Genomic DNA, 24,014 nt, shown 5'->3' with positions numbered 1-24,014 from the left:
CCCAAAGGTGAATCACGTGGACAATTCACAGATTCTAAAAGCATGTGCATGAAACTATCACATATAATTACGAGAGTGCTTCAAAAAGCTGTGGAAAATGAAATTAAGACATAAGGGTATTTCGGCGCAAGTTTTTTAAAATCTATGCATAGTTTTTTCATAATATACATTTTCCCTAAACCTTTTGAAGACCTCCTCACATTCTGAAACTCAAGGAAGCTTGCTGCAGACTTTCTGGACAGAAGCTGTAAACAGTCCCACTGCCTCTGTGGTCCAGTTCCCACCAAGTGTTTCTGTGACAAATCCTAGCAGTCACGACTACTGCTGAGTATTGAGGACTGTAATTCAGCTCCCTCGCTGCCACTCAAGATGAGAAAGGACAAATCCGCCTGTCGGATGTACTGGTTCCTTGTCTAACTGTTCAAAACAAGGATCAACAAACGTGTCCTTTAAAGGGCCAGACAGTTTACAGGTTAGGCTTTGCAGGCCACCTTTACTTTCTGACACGCGTTCTTTGTAGGCTGATTCTTCTGCCCAGTGATTTAAAATGTAAAACCCATTCTTAGCTTGGGGACCATACAAAAGCAGGCAGCGAGCCCTATTCGTCCCTGATTTAAAAACGAGCCTTTCCTACCATCTCTGAAAGTGAGTATGTGCTGAGTTCATGTTGCTCGGTAAGCTACAGAAAGACCTCTTATCCAGCTGATAAATGGAGCATCCACAGATGTTATTAGGATAAAGGGAACAGAGAGAAACCTACCAAACAGAATTTAGTGGTTTAATAATTATAGTCAAATGAAATGCCAAGAATAAAAGCACACACTGAAATCTCCGTTCTACATCTACCATTGGTTCATGACAAAGGTGGGTGGAAGAAGAGACAAAGGCTCAGCGCCATTTACTGAACAATCTCACAGAAAGATCAGCCTTACCGGTAACCCAAAATGCACTGCTTTCTTCACCGAGTGCTCCAGCAGGACATAGCTATCGGCTCTCTTCTGCCCCAGCACATAAAGCCAGCTCTGGCAAGAGACAATCACCAAAAGATATCATAACAATGACAATGGCTAACTTGCTAGCCAAGTACCAACGTGGTCAAAAGAAAGAATTAAAAAGGGACAAATAAATCCCCTAAAGTACCCTCTATTGAATTATGAACTTAAATAAAACCTGCCAAACACACTAAAAAAAAAAAAAAAAAAAAAAAAAAAAACTGAAGTAAACAAGCCATTGATCTGCTTCACCTGGGAGGGCTATGCATGGCAGGTGCTCCAGAGAAAAAACATGAAGGCCCCACATGGCCTTTAATTAAGAACTGAGATTCTCGGGTGACAGTCGAGTGATTCATTTCTGTGTTACACTACTTGTGCTTGCTGACTGTTTTTAAAGGCCAATGTTTCACAGTCAGTAGGTGTAGCTTACGTCTTTTTGTTAATGCCAATGTCAAATATGATATTTTGTAAAAGGCTCACTCTTTTTTCATGGCAAATCGCATTACAACTGTAGGCTAAACAGCTGTCATGAGTGACGATAAAAGATCAATAAACATGGGTTGTCCTTTCTGGTTTCCCATGACCACCAAACCCGCGTCCCCTTTACTGCTAAGGACCTCCGCTCCAGTTGCAAAAGGACCCAATTCCAAAGGGGCCTTCCGCAGGCCAACTCAACCCACGAGCAAAACTCCCAGACCAGAGGACGGCCTCACCAAACAGTGCTGGAGACACACGTGATCGTTGGACTCCTGGGCAATCCTAATTGCCTCCTGCAGGGCGAGCTCTGCCTGTTGACTAACGACAGACTAAACATTAACATCCCATCGACAATCACAAACAAGCACAAGCAAGGGGAGCAGAAGTCATCTGTGAACAATTCACCCAAGACAGGTCTCTAGGTTGGAAGCTGCAGCTACTTATAGGCACATTTTCTCAGAGGCACTGCCACCCCAGCAACAGGGCACACTAACAGTGAAGACAGAGACAAGCCCCTTCGGAGGTGACTCTGCTAAGAGGCATGAAGAACTGGCCTTTATCTCTGCTGCTAACGTTTACTCTGGTTGTCACTGCTGTCTGCTGTCGAGAAGGGCAGGAAGACATACTATTTTACTTTTCATTGCAATCCCTTATATATTACTTTTTTTCTACATACATTTTTTTTCTTTTATCACTTTTTCAAAGCTGGTTTTAAAAAGTATTCTGAGGATTCCCATTCTGAATGTTTTTTTCCCAGCTCACGCAACTCCCCCTCTATCTGAATACTTCTAACTTAGCCTCACTGAGCTCTCATTTCTGAAAACACCCACCGAAATGCTATCTGTAGCCCCAAGTTGCAAGGCTCGATTAAACACTCCTGGATATAACTTTCTATTTATTTAATCTGTGTAAATTTTATTCTATCCACTCGTTTATAATCCTCTGGATAGTACAGGCCATATTCTAAATGTTGGGCTGCCTAACGACAAGAAACAGAACAAAAGTTTTACAAACACAGGTCAAACAGCTGACATTGTGGCACAGTGGGTTAAGCCACAGCCTGCGATGCCAGTATCCCATATAGCCACAGGTTCAAGTCTCGCTGCTCTACTTCCAATCCAGCTCCCTGCTAATGTGCTGGGAAAACAGCAGAGGAGGCCCAAATCCTTGGGCCCACGCACCCATGTGGGAGGACCAGAAGGGTTCTAGGTTCCTGGCTTCGGTCTGGCCAAGCCCAGGCCATTGTGGACATTTGGGGAATAAACCAGCGGTTTTAAGATTTCTTTCTCTCTTTCTCTCCCTCTCCCTGTAACTCTGCCTTTCAAATAAATGAGAACATCTTTATAAAGGAAAAGCAAGCAAGCAAACCCCATTTCACTGAGAATCTCCAAATAGGACCAGAAATTCCTGGATATCACTTCTTCCAAAATAAGCAGTAGCCTCACATGAGTAACTTTAATTGGGTAATAATTATTTTCTCAACAACTGCCCAAATAAAGAAACTAGATACATTTTTTAAAAATATTTTACATTTCGTTTAAACCTGTTTTCATGTTGAAAGTAGAGCAATACACTAGACTGTAACCGCTTTAGGGCAGGAAGCAATCTTCAAATGCAGGTCCTTAACAAGCATCACTTGATTTACCCTCACTGACCATTTGATAACCAAATAACGCTACTGCTAGAAAAGAGAACTCTATACCTAGCATGCCAAACTAAGGCCAAAGAGAGATTCTGAGAGAACTGTATACACAGTAAGCTGAAACAGGACTGACCAGAGATTACACTTCTCTAGTAGGGAGCCAAGGTGGATTGCCAACACAGAGACTTCAAGTACCCAAGGGAACTTCAGAGTTGCTTTTCTATTAACATTTTTTTTAAAGATTTTATGTATTTATTTAATTATTTGAGAGGTAGAGTTACATAGAGAAAGAGGAAGAGACAGAGAGGAAGGTCTTCTGTCCCCTGGTTCACTCCCCAAATGGTTGCAATACGGCCAGAGCTGGGCCGATCCGAAGCCAGGAGCCAGGATCTTCCTCTGGGTCTTCCACGTGGGTGCAGGGGCCCAGGCACTTGGGCCATCTTCTATTGCTCTCCCAGGCCATCGCAGAGAACTGGATTAGAAGAGGAGCAGCCAGGACATGAACCAGTGCCCATGTGGGATGCAGGCGCCACAGGCGGAGGCTTTTAACCTACTACCCCACAGCGCCAGCCCCAGAACTCCTGAGTTTCTATCACTGCTGATCAGAAAATCCGCAGATTGAAGTCTTCAGTAAAAGAGCAAGACGCAAACAGATTATAACATCTGCAATGCACTAGATGGCCACTGCTTTACAAACGCCAGAGCAGGGGCAGGCACTGTGAGGCAGCAGGTTAAGCTGAGGCCTGTCGTTCCGGCATCCCGTATGGGCCCCAGTTGTGTCCTGGCTGCTCCACTTCTGACCCAGCTCCCTGCTAATGGCCCGGGAAAGCAGCAGAAGATGCCACCCATGTAGACGACCCAGAGAGAGTTCCAGGCTCCTGGTTTCAGCTTGGCCTGATCCTGGCCATTGCAGGCATTTGGGGAGTGGACCAGCAGATGAAGATAAAGATCCCTGTCTCTCCCTCTCCCTCTGTAACTCTGCCTTTCAGATAAATAATACATCTTTAAAAGAAAAAGACAAAGAACAGAAAGGCCTGCAGCCTCCAGACAATGCTTGCCATGTCCCTCCGGGCACATGAAAGCCCAAATCCTCACCTGCCTACAGAGATCTGAACGCCGGGACCCCTGCGGCGTCTCTGGCCTCACTCGGCCCCTCCTGACTCAGGACTGCAGCCACAGCACTTGCTGCTCAAACACACAAGTCAACTGTGCTGCTCCCTGACTTGAGTATTTTCTTCAGATCCAGCCACAGGTCACTCCCTCAGCTGCCTGCACAGTAAAGTAGCAGAGACCAGCGAGGGCGGACCTGCAACCTTAATAAACAGATTTACAACTCGTGCACGCATCTGGGGTAAGGGCGCTCCTGAGCTGAACGTAGTCTCTGCCGGCACTCAGCCCTTAACCTGAGCCATCCCTGCGGACACACGAGGCTTACAGCTAGGTTCAGCACTGGTTACTGCCCTTCTCTCCCAGGGCAACCTCCGTATTAGGTTTTTGTTTTTGTTTTTTTTTCTTTTTTTCACTGCTGTAACCCCCAGAACCTATAATACCTAGTACACATGAGATGCTCAGTGAACAACTATTTTTGAAGAAATTGCCACAACCCTTTCAGTCGAGAGAGAAAGATTTACACAGCCACAGATCCAGGGCCAGAAAGAGAGAAGCCTGGACCTGAGTAACAGCACTAACTTGAGCATGAACTGACTTCCCCATTTGTGTTCTGTGCAGTCAGCTGCCTATGCACAGATAATGTCGTGAACACAGAAAGGAAGGGCATCAAAAAGTGACTTGCACTTTTTGAAACTTCTGAACCGGGGAAGCCATTCTTCACACAGACACACGCTATTGGTGTGCATCACACACAGCATTGCTGTTATTTAAGAGCACACACACACACACTAAAACACACTAAAACACACTGATCCAGAACTTAATAAATCTGGACAGACAAAAAGAAGTTAGTTACCACAAAATACTATGAGCTCTCACAAAATCATAGAGGACTGGGGTAGCTTTAAGCATTTTCAGGTACAACTGTTAGTCCGATGCTTGAATTCCCTTGAGGACACCCCTGGTCCAGGCCAAGTACCACACAAGCATCTTTCTTGAGTGCTCTAGACAGGGAGACTTCCTCCTTAGAGTGAACAAAAACATTTTGCCCTTTAACTCGCCCTTAGCAGCTCTCAATCTTCCCTAGCAGCCACTCTCTGAAGCAGTCTGCGCCCTTCTCACGCGCCCTTGACTGCAAGCCTGGAGAAACCATTTACTGTCCCGTTAACACGCTCTCAACCTCCCTGCCGCATTTATACGGCATCTTCCGCATGCTGAGATGCTCCCCCAGGTACAAGCTACAGCTCACCTACTGCCCTTTTAAAACCCAGCAACCAGAAACTAATAGAATTCCCCAGGTACTGCCTGGCCTACAGAGGCGGAGAGAGAAGCCTCAGGTCAACTTTGAACGCTGCACTTTCACTGGTATGAGGACACTTCGAAATGTTCCTGGAAAACAGGTACGTTGGGGAGGGCATTTGGCATGGTAGTTGAGACACCAGTTAAGACACCTGCGAGGGTCTGGGTTCAAGTGCCAGGGCTCATGAGTGCGGCCTCCTTCACATGCAGACTCAGGGAGGCAGCAGTGACAGTTCTGACGAGTCCCCGTGTGCGAGATATGGACGGAGTTCCCGGCCCTGGTGTGTCCCCGTTCCGGCTGTCGCAGGTGTCTGGGGAGTGAACCAGTGGACGGGGGCTCTTTCTGTCTATCTCTCTCTTAAATAAAAAACTGAGATAATTTAAAATTATAAACACATAGCTGTTTATTTTGGTACAGAACATTTTTGAAATCCATGCATACCAAGGGTCTTCAAACAGTTCACGGAAAATGCATACTATGTAGAAACTGCAGATTTCAAAAAATTTTCTACACTAAAATAAACTTGCCTTTTAATTCTATTTTCAATTTTTATTTATTTCCATTTTTATTTGGAAGACAGAAAAAGAGAAATTTTCCATCTGTTGGTTCATTCCACAATCACCTGCAACGGGGGGCAGCTGGGCCACATCAAAGCTAAGAGACTACAATTCAATCTGGATCTTCCATATGGGCAGTAGGGGCCCAAGGACTTGCCATTACTGACTGCCTCTCAGGGTGCACACTAGCAGGCAATGGGAGTCCAGAAGTGGAGCTAGAACACAAACCTAGGCACTCTGAGATGGGATGCACGCATTCCAGGAGATGCCCTAACCGTTGTGCCAAACGCCTACCCCAATTCCATTTTCCATGAATTTTAAAAGTACCCTCACAGACTCTATTCAACAATGCCTGAAGCACAGACTACATCTCTCTCACCCTGGAAAAGCCATGGGGGAGGGGAGGAGAGCCTGCGGAAACTTTTAACTAGTCATTTGTTATCTTTTACTTTAACTCACGTTATTACATTGTTTCCAAAACAGCCTGCATGATTTTAGTTTTTTTTTAATATACCCATTTATTAAATAATAATTTCTCACGTTTCCTACTTTACTAATTAAAAACACAGAAGCATCCAAAAGACAGAATAAATTCCACCAAAAGCAAACGTGACTTTTAGTAAGCCTGTGCAGTCATATATCTAGTAAAGGCGCAACTTCCTTTCATCTTTAAAGTACTAAAAATAGCTTTTGCATCCCAATTACTACCTCCAAAATTTCCTTTTGGGAATCTCTGGCCTAATGACCTAATTTCCTTTTCATTGAAGGGCTGTTTTCTCAGAATCGAGGAAAGAGGCCGTGCACTAAGACGGCAATGCTAAGCAGTGACACCAGGGGGCAGCCTACTTGGGCAGAAGGTTTTCTTTCATTAACTTTTGTCCCAGTGCAACACTGCTTCCTCCTGGTGCCGTTACTGACAAGTCCAAGCGGAAGGGGCTGGTCTCTTTCTTCTTCCTCTTCTAATACATTACTTTAAGAAATGCATCTCAATTAAGATGTAGAGTTAGCATCTTCGATTTCTGCATCGACAAAAGCCCACAAACTTACTAGTGACCGAAGCGGCAGTGGAGGGCAGCCAGGTTCAGGGCGGCGTATCGCAGGCTCCGCCCGTAGCCCTCTTCCCCGTTGCTTTTGCCCTCGGCTCCAGTGAGTATCAGGCGGTCAAAATAATGCAGCAGGCTGTGTGTCGAACTGAAAACATCCTGGACGCGGAGGTTGTTCAAGTAGCTGAGGTAGTGCTAAGGCGAGAGATGAAGCCATGCACTTGAAACGCTGCACTGCCTCGCGGGGGACTACCGCAGAGCTCTGCAAGCATCCCGGCGCCCTGTCTTTCTAGCGGGCGGTCAGGGCTCAGCCTAAGCTTTTCCCTAACGGTGGAATAAGATGGGCTCAAGACACGCTGGTTCCCGCCAAGGGAGTCCAAAATGAAATCAGGGCCATTAGTGCTGGTGTCAGTGTCATCCTAAACGTGCATCCTCTGTGCCGCTGGTTATGCTGGGTGGTTCCCAAGGTGAAGGGCCCCACCTAGTTCAGGATTTAGGAACATGGCAAGTTCAGAAATAAAAATCTTCAAGCCTGAATTCATATACAAATTATAAAAACTGATTTTTTAAATGCTCAAGTTAAAACACAGGGAGACTACTATGGGTTTACTAAGTTAATTATTTTCACTTTGCTTTGAATCACTGGATTAAATCTGCATCTTAATGGGCAGATTCCAGTTGATACAAAATACTGACAAAAAGGAGTTTTTTCAACCTCACAACTTTTGTTTTGATCAGTCTACTCTACTGTCTCCTATCCAAAATTCACGAGAGAGAGAGAATGAATAAAAACATCAACAGAAGGAAGAAATCCCCTGGGTGGGGGGCGCCCTACAATCTGCTCCCAGTTACTCGCCCACAACAGGACTTCCTTCAGGAACCTGGGCCAGTGGACTGACTCCAGTTCCATGTACTGACATTCAACATATACAGAGTATATACGGGGAAGCCTTGTCTTTCCTTTCCAACCCAAACACACTGGGGAAGACTCACCGCTTCAGCAAAATCCGGATTAAATTTCAACAAGTTGTTCAATTCCTTCTGCAGGGAAGCTGGAGTAAGGGCTTTAGTTTCATCATTCTTTAATAAAGAAGCCTGAAATTTAAAAACGACAACTCCATCACAAAAAGTGCTCAATAAACACACAGAAATACCACGATGTTTCAAAAATTTCATGGAAAACTAGGCTGTTCAGCTTCTGATCCAGCTTCCTGCTAAGGCACCTGGGAAGGTAGCACAGGAGGGCCCAAGTGCTCAGGCCCCTGCCACCCGCGTGGGAGACCAGGGTGGAGTTCCTGGCTCCTGGCTTCAGTCTGGCCCAGTCCTGGCTGGCAGTGAGCCACTGGAAAGATCTGTCTCTCCCTCCCTGTTGTTGTGCCTTTCAAATTAATAAACGAGTAAATCTTCAAGAAACAGCAATAATCGAATGTGTAGAGAACTAGTTTCAGGATTAAGTATTGTGGTGCAGTGGATCAAGCTGCCACTTGGGATGCCTGCCCACACCGCAGTATCAGTTTGAGTCCCAGCCCTCAGATTCCAATCCAGCTTCCTGCTTAGGTGCCTCGAAAGGAAGCGGATCACAGCCCAACTACTTGGGTCCCTGCCACCCGCATGGGAGACCTGGATAGGGTTCCTGTCTCCTGGCTTCCGCCCAGCCCAGCCCTGGCTGTTGGGGGCATCTGGGAGATAAAACAAAATATGGAAGATATTTCTCTGTCTTTTCCTCTCTTTAATTCTGCCTTTCAAATAAACATAAAAAAAAAACCTAGTTTTTAAAAAAAGATTTATTTTATTTCAAAGTCAGAGTTACAGAGAGAGAGAGATATTCCATCCACTGGTTTACTCCACAACGGGCCAGGGGAAGGCCAGGCTGGAGCCAGGAGACAGGAACTTTATCCAGGTCTCCCACGTGGGTACCGGGGCCAAGGGCTTGGGCTCCTGTGCCTTCCAAGGCCCATTATCAGTGAGCTGGATTAGAAGGGGAGCAGCCAGGACTTGAACCAGTGCCCATATGGGATACTGGCATCGCAGGAGGTGGCTTAACCTGGTATACCACAATGCTGGCCCCTCAAATGTTTACATTTAACTGTGTTGTGGACATTCTGCTCCAACTTTACTGCAATTTTATGGTCTAATTTTTCTAAAACTAGTAAAAAAAATTTTAATCTATTTACTTGAAAGGCAGAGTTACAGAAACACAGAGAGAAAGAGAGATCTTTCACCTGCTGGCTCACTCCCTAAATGACCACAAAAGCCAGAGCTGGGCAGATCGAAAGCCAGGAGCCACAGGGTACAGAGGCCCAAAGACCTGGGCCATCTTCTGCTGCTTTCCCAAGCACACTAGCAGGGAGCTGGATTGGAAGTGGAGCAGTCAGGAATCAAACCAGTGCCCACGTGGGATGCCGGCATTACAGGCAGCAGCTTTATCCACATCAGTGTCAGCCCCAGTAGCAAAAACTTCTCATTTCATTTTTAATTCATTATATCAATATAGATAATTCTAGGATAAGCAAAAGACACAGAAGAAAAATTTTCTGTAATCCTATACCCAGAAATAATACTATTCGTACTTTAATGTATCTTATTATAGTCTTTTTTTGTATGTGTGTAATTGTGTACACGTGTATGTGTGGGTGTGTGTGAATATACACATACTTGAACAAAATCAGAATATATAATTTCAGGCCCAGAGCTGTGGCATAGTTAGTAAAGCTACCACCTGTGACTCCAGCACCAGATATGGGTGCCAGTTCGAGTCCCAGCTGCTCCACTTCTGACCCACCTCTCTGCTCATGTGCCTGGGAAAGCAGCAGAAGACGGCCTGAGTGTTTGGGTCCCTGGGAGAAGCTCCTGACTCCTGGCTTCAGCCTGGCCCAGCCTGGCCTTTGCGGCCATTTGGGGAGTGAACCAGCGGATGGAAGATCTGTCTCTCTCTGTCTCTTCCTCTCTCTGTGTAACTCTGATGTCCAAATAATAAAACTTAAAAAAAAAAAAAAAGTATAATTCCACTTCTTATTCTTTTAATAATATATTATAGGGGCTACTGCTGTGGCTCAGTGGGTTAAAGCCCTGGCTTGCAACGCCAGCATCCCATATGGGCACTGGTTCAAGACCCAGCTGTTCCACTTCTGATCCAGCTCCCTGCTGATGACGTGGGAAAGCAGTAGAAAATGGCCCAAGTGCTAGAGCCCCTGCACCCGAGTAGGAGACCCGGAAGAAGCTCTTGGCTGCTGGCGCTGGATTGGCTCCGCTCCAGCCGTCATGCCATTTGGGGGGCAAACCAGTGGATGGAAGACCTCTCTCTGTATCTAACCCCCTCTGTAACTCTCTTTTTCAAATAAATAAAAATGATAAAATTTGTCTCATCGCTAGTCTTTGAAAATGATTTCTAAAGCAAAAGTATTAATCCTTTCACTGTCATATTTATTTATTTATTTATTTATTTATTTTTTTTTTGACAGGCAGAGTGGACAGTGAGAGAGAGAGACAGAGAGAAAGGTCTTCCTTTTGCCGTTGGTTCACCCTCCAATGGCCGCCGCGGCTGGCGCGCTGCAGCCGGCGCACCGCGCTGATCCGATGGCAGGAGCCAGGAGCCAGGTGCTTTTCCTGGTCTCCCATGGGGTGCAGGGCCCAAGCACCTGGGCCATCCTCCACTGCACTCCCGGGCCACAGCAGAGAGCTGGCCTGGAAGAGGGGCAGCCGGGACAGAATCCGGCGCCCCAACCGGGACTAGAACCCGGTGTGCCGGCGCCGCTAGGCGGAGGATTAGCCTAGTGAGCCGCGGCGCCGGCCCTCACTGTCATATTTATTGCAATTACTTTTTCCCATTTCGTTGTCTGCCTTTTAATTTTGTTAGAACTTGTTCTGACATGTGACATACATTTTGATTTTACACTGAAAATCAAATGATCCATGTGTCTTGTTCCACAGCTTTTATGTTTAGAAAGTCATTCCCCACCCACAGATCATGTAAAAGTTAATATGTAGTTCCTTTAGTCTAATTAGAGCTTTAAATATTTACTTGTAACCCTTTCATCTGTCTGTAATGCGCTGAGGTGTGAGGGTGACATGTGAACCCAGCTGTACTTTTTCCTCTATAGGTAACCAACTGTATAGATGGGTTTTTGTAATCTGCCTGAAATTCACCTGCAGAGGTGATTCCATCACTTTTATTTAAACATTACATCTTTACACAAAAAAGGAAATTTGCAAGAATATTAAGGAATATTGGAAAAGAAGAACAAAAAATAAGATTGTATGCTGAAAATAACATAGGAGAAAAATGTTCACTTTATATAGTCAAGAAAATGAAAAAATATGGGCCAAGCAGCAACAAGATCTGTCTGAAGCAAAGTAAACTGTTGTCCGATCCACTGGTTCACTTTTCAAATGTCCACAATAGCCAGGAGCCAGGAACTCCAAGTCTGCACCGTGGATGGCAGGGACCCAAGTACTTGTAGCATCACCTGCTGCCCTCTTTGTGTGCATTACAGGAAGCTGGATCAGAAGCCCACCCAGACTCAAACCATGCATTCTGACGTGGGATGTGGGCACCCCAGGTGGAGACTTAACCACTACCCCAAACACCCACCCCTTCAACCTTCCTTTATGTTTGAAAGGGCCCATGGTAAATACAGGGAGAAAGGAAGAAGCAAGGCTCCTAATCATATTTGTAAGTTGTGATAGTCACATACTATAACTAAAAGAAGCTCACTAGTAACTTTAATAGAAAAATAAAATCGGCTGGCGCCATGGCTCACTAGGCTAATCCTCCACCTGTGGTACCAGCACCCTGGGTTCTAGTCCCGGTCGGGGTGCTGGATTCTGTCCCGGTTGCCCCTCTTCCAGGCCAGCTCTCTGCTGTGGCCAGGGAGTGCAGTGGAGGATGGCCCAAGTGCTTGGGCCCTGCACCCACATGGGAAACCAGGAGAAGCACCTGGCTCCTGGCTTCGGATCAGCGCGGTGCGCCGGCCGCAGCAGCCACTGTGGGGTGAACCAATGGAAGGAAGACCTTTCTCTCTGTCTCTCTCTCTCACTGTCCACCGTGCCTGTCAAAAAAAAAGAAAAAAAAAAAAAAAAAAGAAAGAAAGAAAAAGAAAATCATGCACAAAATAGGAAGGGACACAGCTACAACCACATTGTTAGTGAAGAAGAGAGGGCCAAGAGCAACAGACAAAGCAGATTCACAGACAGCCAACTGAGGTAACAGGCCTGTGCTATGACACAGAGTGTCACAGGATAAAACAGTCCAGACAAATCACAGAATTAACATACCTGCTGAGAAAGAAAAAACTCTGCTTGCTTTTGGGATAGAGGCCCACTGCAAGATACTTCCTCTTCTCTGGAAAAAATTAAAAACAAAAATAGTGAAGAATTACGTAAGAGTGAAAACAGCAACATTTACAAAATCATACTAATTTTCTTGCCAGAGAGTTCAAAATGAATTAATTCTCTCTTCCTACAAATAGACAGATATACTTAAAACATGATTTCAATAATGGAAACATCTTTCGTCTACAAGTTGCTAGTGTTGCTTTCTGAAAAATAAAAGAGCTATACATTTCTTACAATACCCAGGATAAACTTTTGAGTCCTCTTTTTCTTCATTTGTATATTAAAATAATACTTTAATTTTTGCATTTGAATCTTAACATTATGCAACCTAGCTACTTTGGGATAATCTTAAAATGTTTTCCTGGTAATCTGTCCCATTTGCTGACCCCTCCCTGCAAACAAAATGACAGTGACACTTTGTCCTGATATTTTCTTTTTTGGTTTATGCCTATTCGAATTTAAAGTGTATAAATAAATTAAAAGAAAAAAAAAAATGTGTCAAGAGCAATGTACCAAGAGAGTCCAGAATTCAATCACTACATATAAATAATATGGTCAAATAATTTTGGACAAAGGTACCAAAACCATTTATTCAATGGGGAAAGAACAGTCTTTTTAACAAATGGTGCTGGGAAAAGTAGAATATATACATGCACAAGAATGAACTTGAACCCTTATCTAATCCCATATACAAAAACTAACTCAAAATAGATCAAAGACCTAAATGTGAGACCGGGCTCCTGTTTTCAGTCTGGCCCAGGTCTGGCTATTGTGGGTATATGAGGAGTGAACCAGTGACAGATCTCTGTGTGTGTATATGTGTATGTGTGTGTGTGCATGTGTGTGTGCATGTGTCACTCTGCCTAAAAATAAAACAAACATTAAAAAAAAATCCACACCCTGACGCCAAGCTCCTTGGCCGTCTGGATTTCCCACCTCCCAGTGGCCAATCCTAACTCAGAAGGAGCGCACTGATGCAGCCCCACGAGGTGTTGCCCTCCTGGATCTGAGGGCAAAGGGGATGGCTGCGCAGAGGAATTCCCGTCAGAAAAACCCACGTTACCTCACAGAGACGTCCAGGTCTTCTTTTTCCATTTTTCTTTCTCCGTCTTCTCTACCGGTCAGTTCCATATCAGCATCCTCCACGGTTTTTTTCTCACCACTTTGGAAATACTGTTGAAGGGCAGTGTACAGTTTAAACACTTGGCTGAAAGAAAGCTTACTGTAGGCCAGGATCATGTGACGCAGAAACAAACCTACAAAAGAAGACCAGAGACAGGTGAAAGCATTAGCTGACGTTCAGGCTACACAGCGAATTCCCCCGCCTAGAATGTTCCTCCACCAGCCTTCACCAATCTGGATCCTTCTGATTCAGGCCTCGGTGCTCCACCCACCATCTCTCTCTCTCAGGACCTCCGCTGTATTTTCTCCATGGCCGTTGGACTCCAGAACTACCTCCCATGTTTGTTTCCTTTTTACCCGCTGAGCCCTCGGCTAGAGGAAATGTCTATCTTGTAAGTGCAGAGCCTGGCACCAGGAGATCCACAAACAACTAACTGAACAACATAAAAACCACCATGCAAAAGAGCCAGACAGACGGAGCAGGGATACAAAGTTAGCAGAAAAACACCAAACAAGCATCACAGGTGCCCTCACTTTAGACACTTAAGCAATAGCATATTTTTACTTACCTCGCTTCCTTAAGTTTGGTTGGGGCCCTCCCTTACAGCTGCACAATGCAGGCAAGTGATCCAGAGCACTGTGAAAGACCTGGGAGACCCAAAACCCGGGGACCAGGCTCTGCCTCTGACTATTGTAGACAAAACAGAGGGTGCTTTTCTACAAGTCCACCATGTAAATACGGATCAAAACGGCAAGGCAATCAATACAAACCACACATCCAGGACTCCCACTTTGTTCACGACAGAGCAGAGTGATGACAGATGTGATTTAGAAAGCTGCTTGCTTTAAGGAAAACACTCTGCTCTTCGTAGAAGAGTTCCATACCTACTACACTTGTTTTGTGAACCTCTGGCTCAGTTCCAGAAAAAGAATCTGAAAGGTCATCAAAAAATTGCTCCATATCCTTCAATTCGCCTTCAGCCATCAGTTTGATTCTGAATGAGAAAATTCAGGTGTACAGTTTAGGAAGGACCTTTGGAAATCTTCCCACATATGTTTCACATTCCTCGATTATCTAAAATCTATGTTAAAGGAATTTATAGTGTAACATAAAACAAACTTAGTAACTCTTATTTCTGAAAAGGGCCATCGCTGTGTTCTTGATCATAAAATTTGTCAAAGTTTCAGATCAGCCACTAAAAAAACGAATTTTTTGGTACCAACTAAAAAAGATCTATATAGAGCAATAAATTTTGGGGGAAAACTGTGAAACAGTATACTTAACATTAATCACACTTCAAAAAATTTTAAGTTAACAGTACTTTGGGGAAAAAAAAACCTAGGATAATAAACATATCTTTTAAACATACCCACACTGTTCCGTAAACTTTATCTACCTTGGCCGGCGTTGCGGCTTACTAGGCTAATCCTCCGCCTGCGGCGCCAGCACACCAGGTTCTAGTCCCAGTCAGGTCGCCGGGTTCTGTCCTGGTTGCTCCTCTTCCAGTCCAGCTCTCTGCTGTGGCCCTTCCGGGCAGTGGAGGATGGCCCAAGTACTTGGGCCCTGGACCCGAATGAGAGACCAGGAGGAACCACCTGGCTCTCCTGGTTTCGGATCAGCACAGCACGCCAGCCATACCAAGCATTCTGGGGGGTGAACCAACGGAAGGAAGACCTTTCTCTCTGTCTCTCTCTCATTGTCTAACTCTGCCTGTCAAAAAAAAAAAAAAAACCAACCTTGATCTACCTTGATACCTTCTCACAGGCCCAGAAAATGACGTTTACCTGATCTGTACTGAATTTGCCAGCTGAGGACAAGAGTCTTCAATCAACTTGTACAGTTTTGACAGCGTGATATCTGGGCCCTGAGTAAAGGACAAACAGAAAACTTATAAATTTCAGAGTTGGAGACTGATAATGAACCGTCAACATAAATACATTTATCAACTCTCTGCTTTAATAATCAGCCTAAACATGAAACCTCAACTCAGCATTTTTCTAGCTAACTACAAAGCTGAAGTAACACTTTACATTTACATAACACTTTCATTTAGTAAGTAGAATGATCTGAAGTAGAAACAAAATACAGGATTGTTGGTGCTGGCTCTGTGGCAAATTGGGTAAAACCACACCTGCAGTGCTGGAGTCCCATATGGGCACCAGTTCGTGTCCCGGCTGCTCCACTTGCAGTCAGCTCTCTACTAGTGGCCTGGGAAAGCAGTGGAAGACAGCCCAAGTGCTTGGGCCCCTGCACCCCAGTGGGAGACCTGGAAGAAGCTCCTGGCTCCTGGCTTCAGATCTGCCCAGCTCCAGCTGTTGTGGCCATGTGGGGAGTAAACCAGCAGATGGATGACCTCTCTCCCTCTCTCTGCCTCTCTGTAACTCTGACTTTCAAATAAATAAATAAATCTTTAAAATTTGAAATTTATTTGAAATTATTTGAAAATCAGAGTTACACAGGGAGAGAGAGAAAGAGAGAGACAGGTCTTCCATTTGCTGGCTCACTCCCCCGTTGGCCACAATGGCCAGAGCTGCAGGAGCCAGGAGCTTCTTCCATGTCTCACATGTGGGTGCAGGGGCCCAAGGCCTTGGGCCATCATCTACTGCTTTCCCAGGCCATAACAGAGAGCTGGATCGGAAGTGGAGCAGCCAGGACTCAAACCGGCACCCATATGGGATGCTGGCTCTGCAGGTGGCGGCTTTACCCACTACAACACAGCACCGGCCCCAATAAATCTTTCAGAAATTATAATAATACAGGATCATTTCACAGTCCAAGGGCACACCATTCCTTCCTTCTTAGTTTTGTAACTATGGCAAAAGTTCAACCTCTCTGAGCCCTGGTCTCCTTTACCAGTAAGAGTATTATCAAGAGAGAATGATAAACACCACCCTTGTCTGTGGCAAGGATTAAGACAATATAAAGTGCTCTGTAAACCGGAGAATATTATACACACACAAGTGTCTCTTTTTCACAAATACAATTTCAGTTGATCTTTCCCCAAACCTTGGAAGGTAGGCAGGCATATGATTTACTGCAGCTTACAAAAAGTATCATTAGGGGACAGTCTACTACTTCAGCCATCAGGAAGATTTCAATGTCACTGAGGTTTAGAACTGAACACTGACGGGGAGGTCATCTGGCCTAACGGTTAAGACTCCCACAGCAATTGGGTTCTTGCCATCCACGTGGGAGACCTGGAGCATCTGGGGGGCAGATGGGAACTCTGTCTCACCTATCTGTCTCTCCAACAAATCAGACCAACTCAATTTAAACCACCCGCTGAGTCTGCTTTGGAAAGCCAGTTACAGCATGTATGCCAACTCTAGATGCAGATAACCCAGCAATTCCACTTTTGGGGAAGTTATATTTGGCATTCCTTGTTTGAAATGAAGAGAAACTGAAAAGAACCTGTTAAGTCCAATAATGGCATAACTTGTAATTTATAATAAAGAATTAAATTATGTTGCTTTTCTTGTGGAATACAATGCAGATGTTAAAAAAATATTCAAATATGTTGGCATGAAATGATCTCAAGACTTGTTGGAGTCAGGTTAAAGCCCTAGCCTGCAGTGCCAGCATCCCATATGGGCGCCGGTTCAAGTCCCGGCTGCTCCTCTTCTGATCCAGCTCTCTGCTGTGGCCTGGGAAAGCAGTGGAGGATGACCCAAGTCCTTGGTCCCTACACCCATGTTGGAGACCTGGAGGAAGCTCCTGGCTCCTGATCAGCTCAGCTCTAGCTGTTGTGGTCATTTGGAGAGTGAACCAGTGGAATGGAAGACACCTCTCTCTCTCTCTCTCCCTCTCCCTCTCCCTCCCTCCCCACCCCCCAGCTCTACCTCTCTCTCTGTAACTCTTTCAAATAAAATAAAATAAAATAAATAAAAAAAAAAAAAAAAAAAAAAAAAAAAGTGGAGCCAGCCCTATAGCGTCAGTGTAAGCAGGTAAGGCCGCTGCCTGCAGTGCCAGATGGGCACTGGTTCGAGACCCAGCTGTTGGCGCTTCCGATCCAGCTCTCTGCTACGGCCTGGGAAAGCAACAGAAGATGGCCCAAGTCCTTGGGCCCCTGCACCTGTGTGGGAGACCTGGAAGGGGCTCCTGGCTCCTGAGCTCAGATCAGCACAGTTCTGGCCGTTGCAGACAACTGGGGTGTGAACCAGCAGATGGAAGACCTCTGTGTAACTCTTTCAAATAAATAAATAAATCTTAAAAAAAAAAAAAAAAAAAAGGCAAGGTATCCTCATCTAGGACAAAAGCCTGGAGGTTCAGATTTCTTAAGGAAACAATTGCAGAAAAGGCAAAAATACTTTGAATCTGGGGATTAAAAAAAAGACTTGTTAAGTGAGAGGAGTAAGCTGTAGAGTAGCAATAGCATTTACATAAAGAATACATATACACAGAGAAATAACCATATGCACCTAGAAAGATCATTCCAACATTGGTACTCAATAGTTCAATGAATTAATATTGATAATGATCATCTCTGAGAGGGAACAGGATTGGAGAGCATGCATAACAATAACCTTTCACCTCATCAATTTTTGCATAATTTCAAATTTTTACAAGGAAACTGTTTCTGAATGGTTGAAAATTTACTAATTTTGAAGTCAGCGCTGTGGTGCAATGGGTTAAAGCCCCAGCCTGCAGCTCTGGCATCCCATACGGGCACTGGTTTGAGTTCTGGCTGCTCCACTTCCAATTCAGCTCCCTGTTAATGCACCTAGAAAGCAGTGGAGGACGGCCCAAGTGCTTAGGCCCTTGCACCTGCCTGGGAGACCTGGAAGAAGCTCCTGGCTTCAGTTCCACTCAGCTCCAGCTTCTGCAGCCATTTGAGGAGTGAACCAGCAGACATAAGTTCTGTCTCTCCCGCTCTGTCTACAACTCTACCTCTCAAATAAATAAAGACATCAGGATTGGGGTTGGCACTGTGGTACAGCAAGTAAAGCCACTGCTTGCAATGTCAGCATCCAATATTAGGGGGCCACCTCAAGTCCCATCTGCTGTTTCCAATCCAGCTTCCTACTAATGGGCCTGGGAAAGCAAGGAAAGATGTCCCAATTGGTTGGGCCTCTCCCACCCATGTTGGGAGGCCAGGATGGAGTTGCTGGCTGCCTGGCTTCGGCCTGTCCCAGACTTGGATACTGCAGTCATTTGGGGGGTGAACCCACAGATGAAAGATCTCTATCCTTCTCTCTCTCTCTCTCTCTCTCTCTCTCTGTTGCTCTTTCAAATAAATAAATCTTTAAAAAAAAATGAGGGGCCAGCACTGCGGCATAGTAGGTTAAGCATCTACCTGCAGCACCGGCATCCCATATGGGCACCAGTTCGTCCCAGCTGGTCCACTTCTGATCCAGCGCCCTGCTAATGCACCTGGGAAAGCAGTGGAGGACGGCCCAAGTCCTTGGGCCCCTGCACCCACGTGGGAAACCTAAAAGAAGCTCCAGGCTCCTGGCTTCGGATCCACTCAGCTCCAGCTGTTGGGACCTTTTGGGGAGTGAACCAGAGGATAAAGACAACCTTTCTCTCTCTCTCTCTGCCTTTCAAATAAATAAATCTTTAAAAAAAAAAAAAAAAAGACACCAGGAATACTATTTCTTGTTTCGATTTACCAAACTTTTAGTATTATGCCTTTCACTTGAAAAACGGGGAAATGATATGTTCTCCCTGATCGGTGACAACTGACTGAACACCAAAAAGGAAACCTCCTGAAGTGAAATGGACACTATGAGAAATGGTGACTTGATCAGCATAGCCCTGACTGCTAATGGACAACTTAATACATTATCCCTCATAGTATTTTTTTTTTGTCTGTTCTACTTAATATGACTGGTTTAATTCTGTAATTATCACACAGTTATTCTTAAGTGTTGAAAATTAACTGAAATGTGATCCCTGTTAAACATAAAAATGGGAATAAGAGAGGGAAGAGATGTATAATTTGGGGCATGCTCGGGCTGACTTGCCCCAATTGGTAGAGTTGGAAACATACTAGGGGATTCCAATTCAATCCCATCAAGGTGGCATGTGCCAATGCCATCTCACTATTCCAAGTGATCAATTTCAGTTCACAATTGATCATAATGAAAGGACTAAGAGTCAAAGGGAGCACATAAACAAGTCTAGTATCTGCTAACACTAACCGATAGAATAAATAAAGGGGAGAGTGATCCAACATGGGAAGTGAGATACTCAGCAGACTCATAGAATGGCAGATGTCCTAAATAGCACTCTGGCCTCAGAATCAGCCCTAAAGGCACTCGGATCTGGCTGAAAAGCCCATGAGAGTATTTCAGGCATGGAAAGCCAAGACACTCTGGCAAAAAGATCTCTGTGAGTGAGATCCCAGTGGAAAGAACAGGTCTTCAAAGAGGGAGGTGCCTTTCTCTGAAGGGAGGAGAGAACCTCCACTTTGACTATGACCTTGTCTAAACAAGATAAGAGTCGGAGAACTCAAGGGGCTTCCATAGCCTTGGAAACTCATGACTGGTGCATAGGGAGATTACTGATACCATAAACAGGAGTGTCAATTTGTAAAGTCAACAACAGGAGTCACTGTGCACTTACTCCTCATGTAGGATCTCTGTCCTTAATGTGCTGTACACTGAGGCTTAATGCTATAACGAGTACTCAAACAGTATATTTCACTTTGTGTTTCTATGGGGGTGCAAACTGTTGAAATCTTTACTTAATGTACACTAAACTGATCTTCTGTTAAAAAAAAAAAAAAAAGAAACTATCAATTCCCAACTTGACTCTCACTGGGATTAAACATGACAATAGGTCTGATCTGATTTCATCATCATTTAAAAAAAAATCATCTATTATTTTTCACTTTATGTTTCTGTGTGGGAACAAACTGTTGAAATCCTTACTTAAGGTATACTAAGCTGATCTTCTGTATACTAAGATAATCGAAAATGAATCTTGATGTGAATGGAAGGGGAGAGGGAGTGGGAAAGGGGAGGGTGGTGGGTGGGAGGGACGGTATGGGGGGGAAAGCCATTGTAACCCATGAGACGTACTTTGGAAATTTATATTCATTAAATAAAAGATAAAAAAAAAATAAAAAAAAATTAAAAAAAAAAAGAATGAATACTAAAAAAAAAAAAAGAAAAAAAAAAAAGAAAAACGGGGAAATGCATTTACAGTAGCAGTAATGTGGATAGGGCACACTGGGGCTGTGGGAGCTGCAAGCTACAGAGCCACCCTCCTTGTACTGAACTGGGTAAGTCACTTCCCCGCTTACCTTTAACTCCTCCTGCTCCCTCTTTCCCCTCCCCCAAATACAGGCGATGAACTGAAAAACCCACTACACACTAGACCGAGTGGAAGCCACGCTCCCACTGGTACTAACTGTTTGACCTGTTAAGATCCCACAGTTTGGGGATCTCGGTTTCTGCCACCAGAGTTCCTCAACAGATAACCGCCCAGCCTTCAAGATCCAACTTCACACTGTTGCTCCCCATTCACCTGAGAACACGCACCCACCTCCACCAGGCCAGACCGCATCTCATTCCTACCCAGGTGCTGGCCTGGGTTTTGCAGACGCAAGGTGCACGAACACAGGGCAAGACATCTCTCCTCATGCGAGTGACAGTCTCATGGAGGAGAAGCTGTCAATCACATCAACACACAAAGAAACGAAAACCACATCTGACACAGGTGACGGTTCATACAGACCCAACTAGAATACACTGAAATCAACGAACTCGTTAACACTAATTATTGACCACGTGCTGACGACACAAAGTCACTGGTCTCATTTTACATAGAAAGTTGAGACCTCAATTTAAGATTAAGGAATTTGCGCAACTGGCATTTGGTAAGTAATGGAGCTGTGACCTGAGACGCAAAATGCAGTAAAAAAAAAAAAAAAAAAAAAAAAAGGCGCTTAGCACACACCAAGGCTCGAGGTTAGTTTCGCATCGTTATCACTACTGATTAAGCCTCTCCAGCCTAGGAGCGCGCATGATCCAACTCTGCGTCTCCAACGCTAGCCCAGTCACTCAACTAATAAATACCGGAGCCAGACACGAACCTGCGAAAAAGAAAAATGCACGTAAAGCGCCCAGCCCATCGGAAGCGCCCGGCAAGCGTTAGCTGGCGGTATTGACTGCTTATTTTCCTCACTCTCCTCCAAGGCGGGAAGAGCTTGGGATGCACCCCGCGTCCCCAGACCCGGGGCGCTGACCAGCACGAGTTTGCTAACCGAGCAGGAGGTCGCCCCTCACCTGCAGCAGCGGCAGGAGCAGCTGGTTGAGCCTCCGCCGCTCCATGAGGCTCACGGCGCCCTCGCCCGTGCGCCCCATCTCGTTCAACAGCACCAGCACGGCGATCTTATATGGCGTCACCCAGTCCTTGATGCCGAACACGTTCGCGTGCACCACCCCGTTGGTCATCATTGGATTGAAGTAGAGGCTTTCGTGGACGCTGGCCATGGCGGTCCCGAGACTACGTCTCGGGAAACCGCCACGCGCAGCGTCCAGCCCCCGACTCAGAACATCTTGCAAGCGGCCCTAAGACTCCGTCCACCACCATGTAGCCCAGGAAACTGGCACCCTCGCGCTACCCAGCATGCCGTTGGCCAATCAGAGAACCCCTTTGGAGCACATGGGATGGCCACAGCCAATGGTAGTGCCCAAGAATGCGATGATGGGTGGGGCAAAGACGGTGTATTAGAAAACCGGTTCCCTACGGAAACTCTGGCCAAAGGAGAGCAGGTTCCCGAGCGATGTGGCCCTGACCGGGTGAACGGAAGAAGCCAGGCTTGGAGTCCAGAGTCAAAGGGTCTAAAGGAATGCACGTTTATTCACTTAATTTGAAAAAAAAATCGTAGAATTATTGTGCTTAAAAACCATGCCATGCGATTAAACTTGCACCTTTAAATTATATAGTCAGTTTATAAATATTTAAACTTAAAATCTTGGAAGCTTCATCTAACTCTTTAAGACAAGAATCAACATTTTTTTTTCCTTTGGCATTTCACAAATGTACATGCTAGCCAGGTCAGGTTCCAACTGGCCGTGTATGCTAATGTGAAACTGAGGACAAAAAGTATAAGCTCCTTGTGGTGACTCAGTTTCTTGCAGAATAAATCACAAGGTCTGTGTATTCCTTGCCCTTGAAACTTAAATTGGGTCTCACACCCTATTGCCTTCATACCCCACCCTGCCTTCTTTTCCAGGTTCCCGAGTCCCCCCTGCTCCCCCCTGGCCCCGCCGCCAGTTCCTGGAATTCCCCTTCCCCCTTCCCCCATTGCCACCTACCCCCATCCCCAGTCCTAGCCCTCCTTTTTTTTTTTTTAACTTTTATTTAATGAATATAGATTTCCAAAGTACAGCTTATGGATTACATTGGCTCCCCCCCCACAATGACTTCCCTCCCACCCCCTAGCCCTCCTTAAAAAGGCCCGGCCCCTGGGAGTCGCCTTGTGCCACATGCTCCATCATGTACACACAGGCAGTTGGTCACCCACCTCTGCAGATTTATTTTCTCTGAATAAATTTGGTCTGGCTGTAAATTTGTAAATTCGTGCACTGCCTCCTCTCTATTCTATGACTCTTTTCCTAACATTTTGGTGCCCTGTGTAAGGAGGCACCAATCTGCAACTCTTTTCCTAACAGTCTGTCATTCAAAGTCCTCTAAAATCAATTCTCAGCCAATATTTTCAGCATGGTGTCTCTGGGTTTTTTTTTTTTTTTCTGTTTTTGTTTGTTTGTTTTTAGTTTGGTTTTTCACAGTTCCCCTTCCTTTCATCTCTACATCTCCCAAGACACTTGATTCTCTAAAGTGTGTGTGTGTGTGTGTGTGTGTGTGTTTAAGATTTATTTATTATTTATTTGAAAGGCAGAGTTACCGAGAGGTAGAGGCAGAGAGAGAGAGGTCTTCTACCACTGGTTCACTCCCCAAATGGTTGCAACATCATGAGCTGGGCTGAACTAAAGCCAGGAGCCAGGAGCTTCTTCCGGGTCTCCCACATCAGTGCAGGGCCCAAGGACTTGGGCCATCTTCTACTGCTTTCCCAGGCCACAGCAGAGAGCTGGATCGGAAGAGGAGCAGCCGGGACTCAAACTGGCACCCACATGGATGCTGGCACTGCAGGCAGCAGCTTTACCCACTAAGCCACAGTGCTGGCCCCATAAAGTGTTGTTATTAATGATTTGTCAGTTCTTGTTTTTACATCCCTTGAAAGGAAAACCAATTCAACTTTGGCAACACACACTATGCTTAGTGCTTAGTTTTTGTTATCTCAACCCAGGTCTCCCACATGGATGGCAGGGATCCAAGTACTTGAGCCATTAATTGCTGCCTCCAAGGGTGCACATTAGCAGGAAGCTGGCGCAGAAACAGAATAGCCAGGACTTGGAACCCAGGCTCTCTGGTTTGGATGTGGGTTTCCAAGTGGTATCTTAACCACTGTACCAAACACCCACCTC

At 45.3% G+C, this 24,014-nt stretch overlaps 1 protein-coding gene across 4 annotated transcripts in view; it reads right to left on the bottom strand.

Moving 5' to 3' along the window:
- Positions 1-22,131, bottom strand: part of ANAPC5 (anaphase promoting complex subunit 5) — a 45,722-nt gene extending 23,591 nt beyond the window's left edge. For all 4 annotated transcript variants that reach the window (XM_008272198.5, XM_070066169.2, XM_002719739.6 and 1 more), the window contains exons 1-9: positions 21,810-22,131; positions 15,363-15,442; positions 14,463-14,572; positions 13,519-13,711; positions 12,396-12,462; positions 8,115-8,216; positions 7,126-7,316; positions 1,706-1,787; positions 933-1,022 (exon numbers count right to left, since the gene is read on the bottom strand). In XM_008272198.5, the coding sequence (XP_008270420.1) occupies positions 933-1,022; positions 1,706-1,787; positions 7,126-7,316; positions 8,115-8,216; positions 12,396-12,462; positions 13,519-13,711; positions 14,463-14,572; positions 15,363-15,442; positions 21,810-22,016 (1,122 nt within the window). In that variant the 5' untranslated portion in view covers positions 22,017-22,131. The remainder of the gene's footprint in view (positions 1-932; positions 1,023-1,705; positions 1,788-7,125; positions 7,317-8,114; positions 8,217-12,395; positions 12,463-13,518; positions 13,712-14,462; positions 14,573-15,362; positions 15,443-21,809) is intronic.
- Between the last annotated feature and the right edge of the window lie 1,883 nt (positions 22,132-24,014).

The sequence above is a fragment of the Oryctolagus cuniculus genome, chromosome 21 (genome assembly GCF_051225735.1).
Source record: "Oryctolagus cuniculus isolate XC-2025 breed Fujian yellow rabbit chromosome 21, ASM5122573v1, whole genome shotgun sequence".
NCBI classification, from domain to species: Eukaryota; Metazoa; Chordata; class Mammalia; order Lagomorpha; family Leporidae; genus Oryctolagus; species Oryctolagus cuniculus.
The sequence above is the reverse complement of the archived record's forward strand: the minus strand, read 5'-3'. Positions and strand labels throughout refer to the sequence as shown.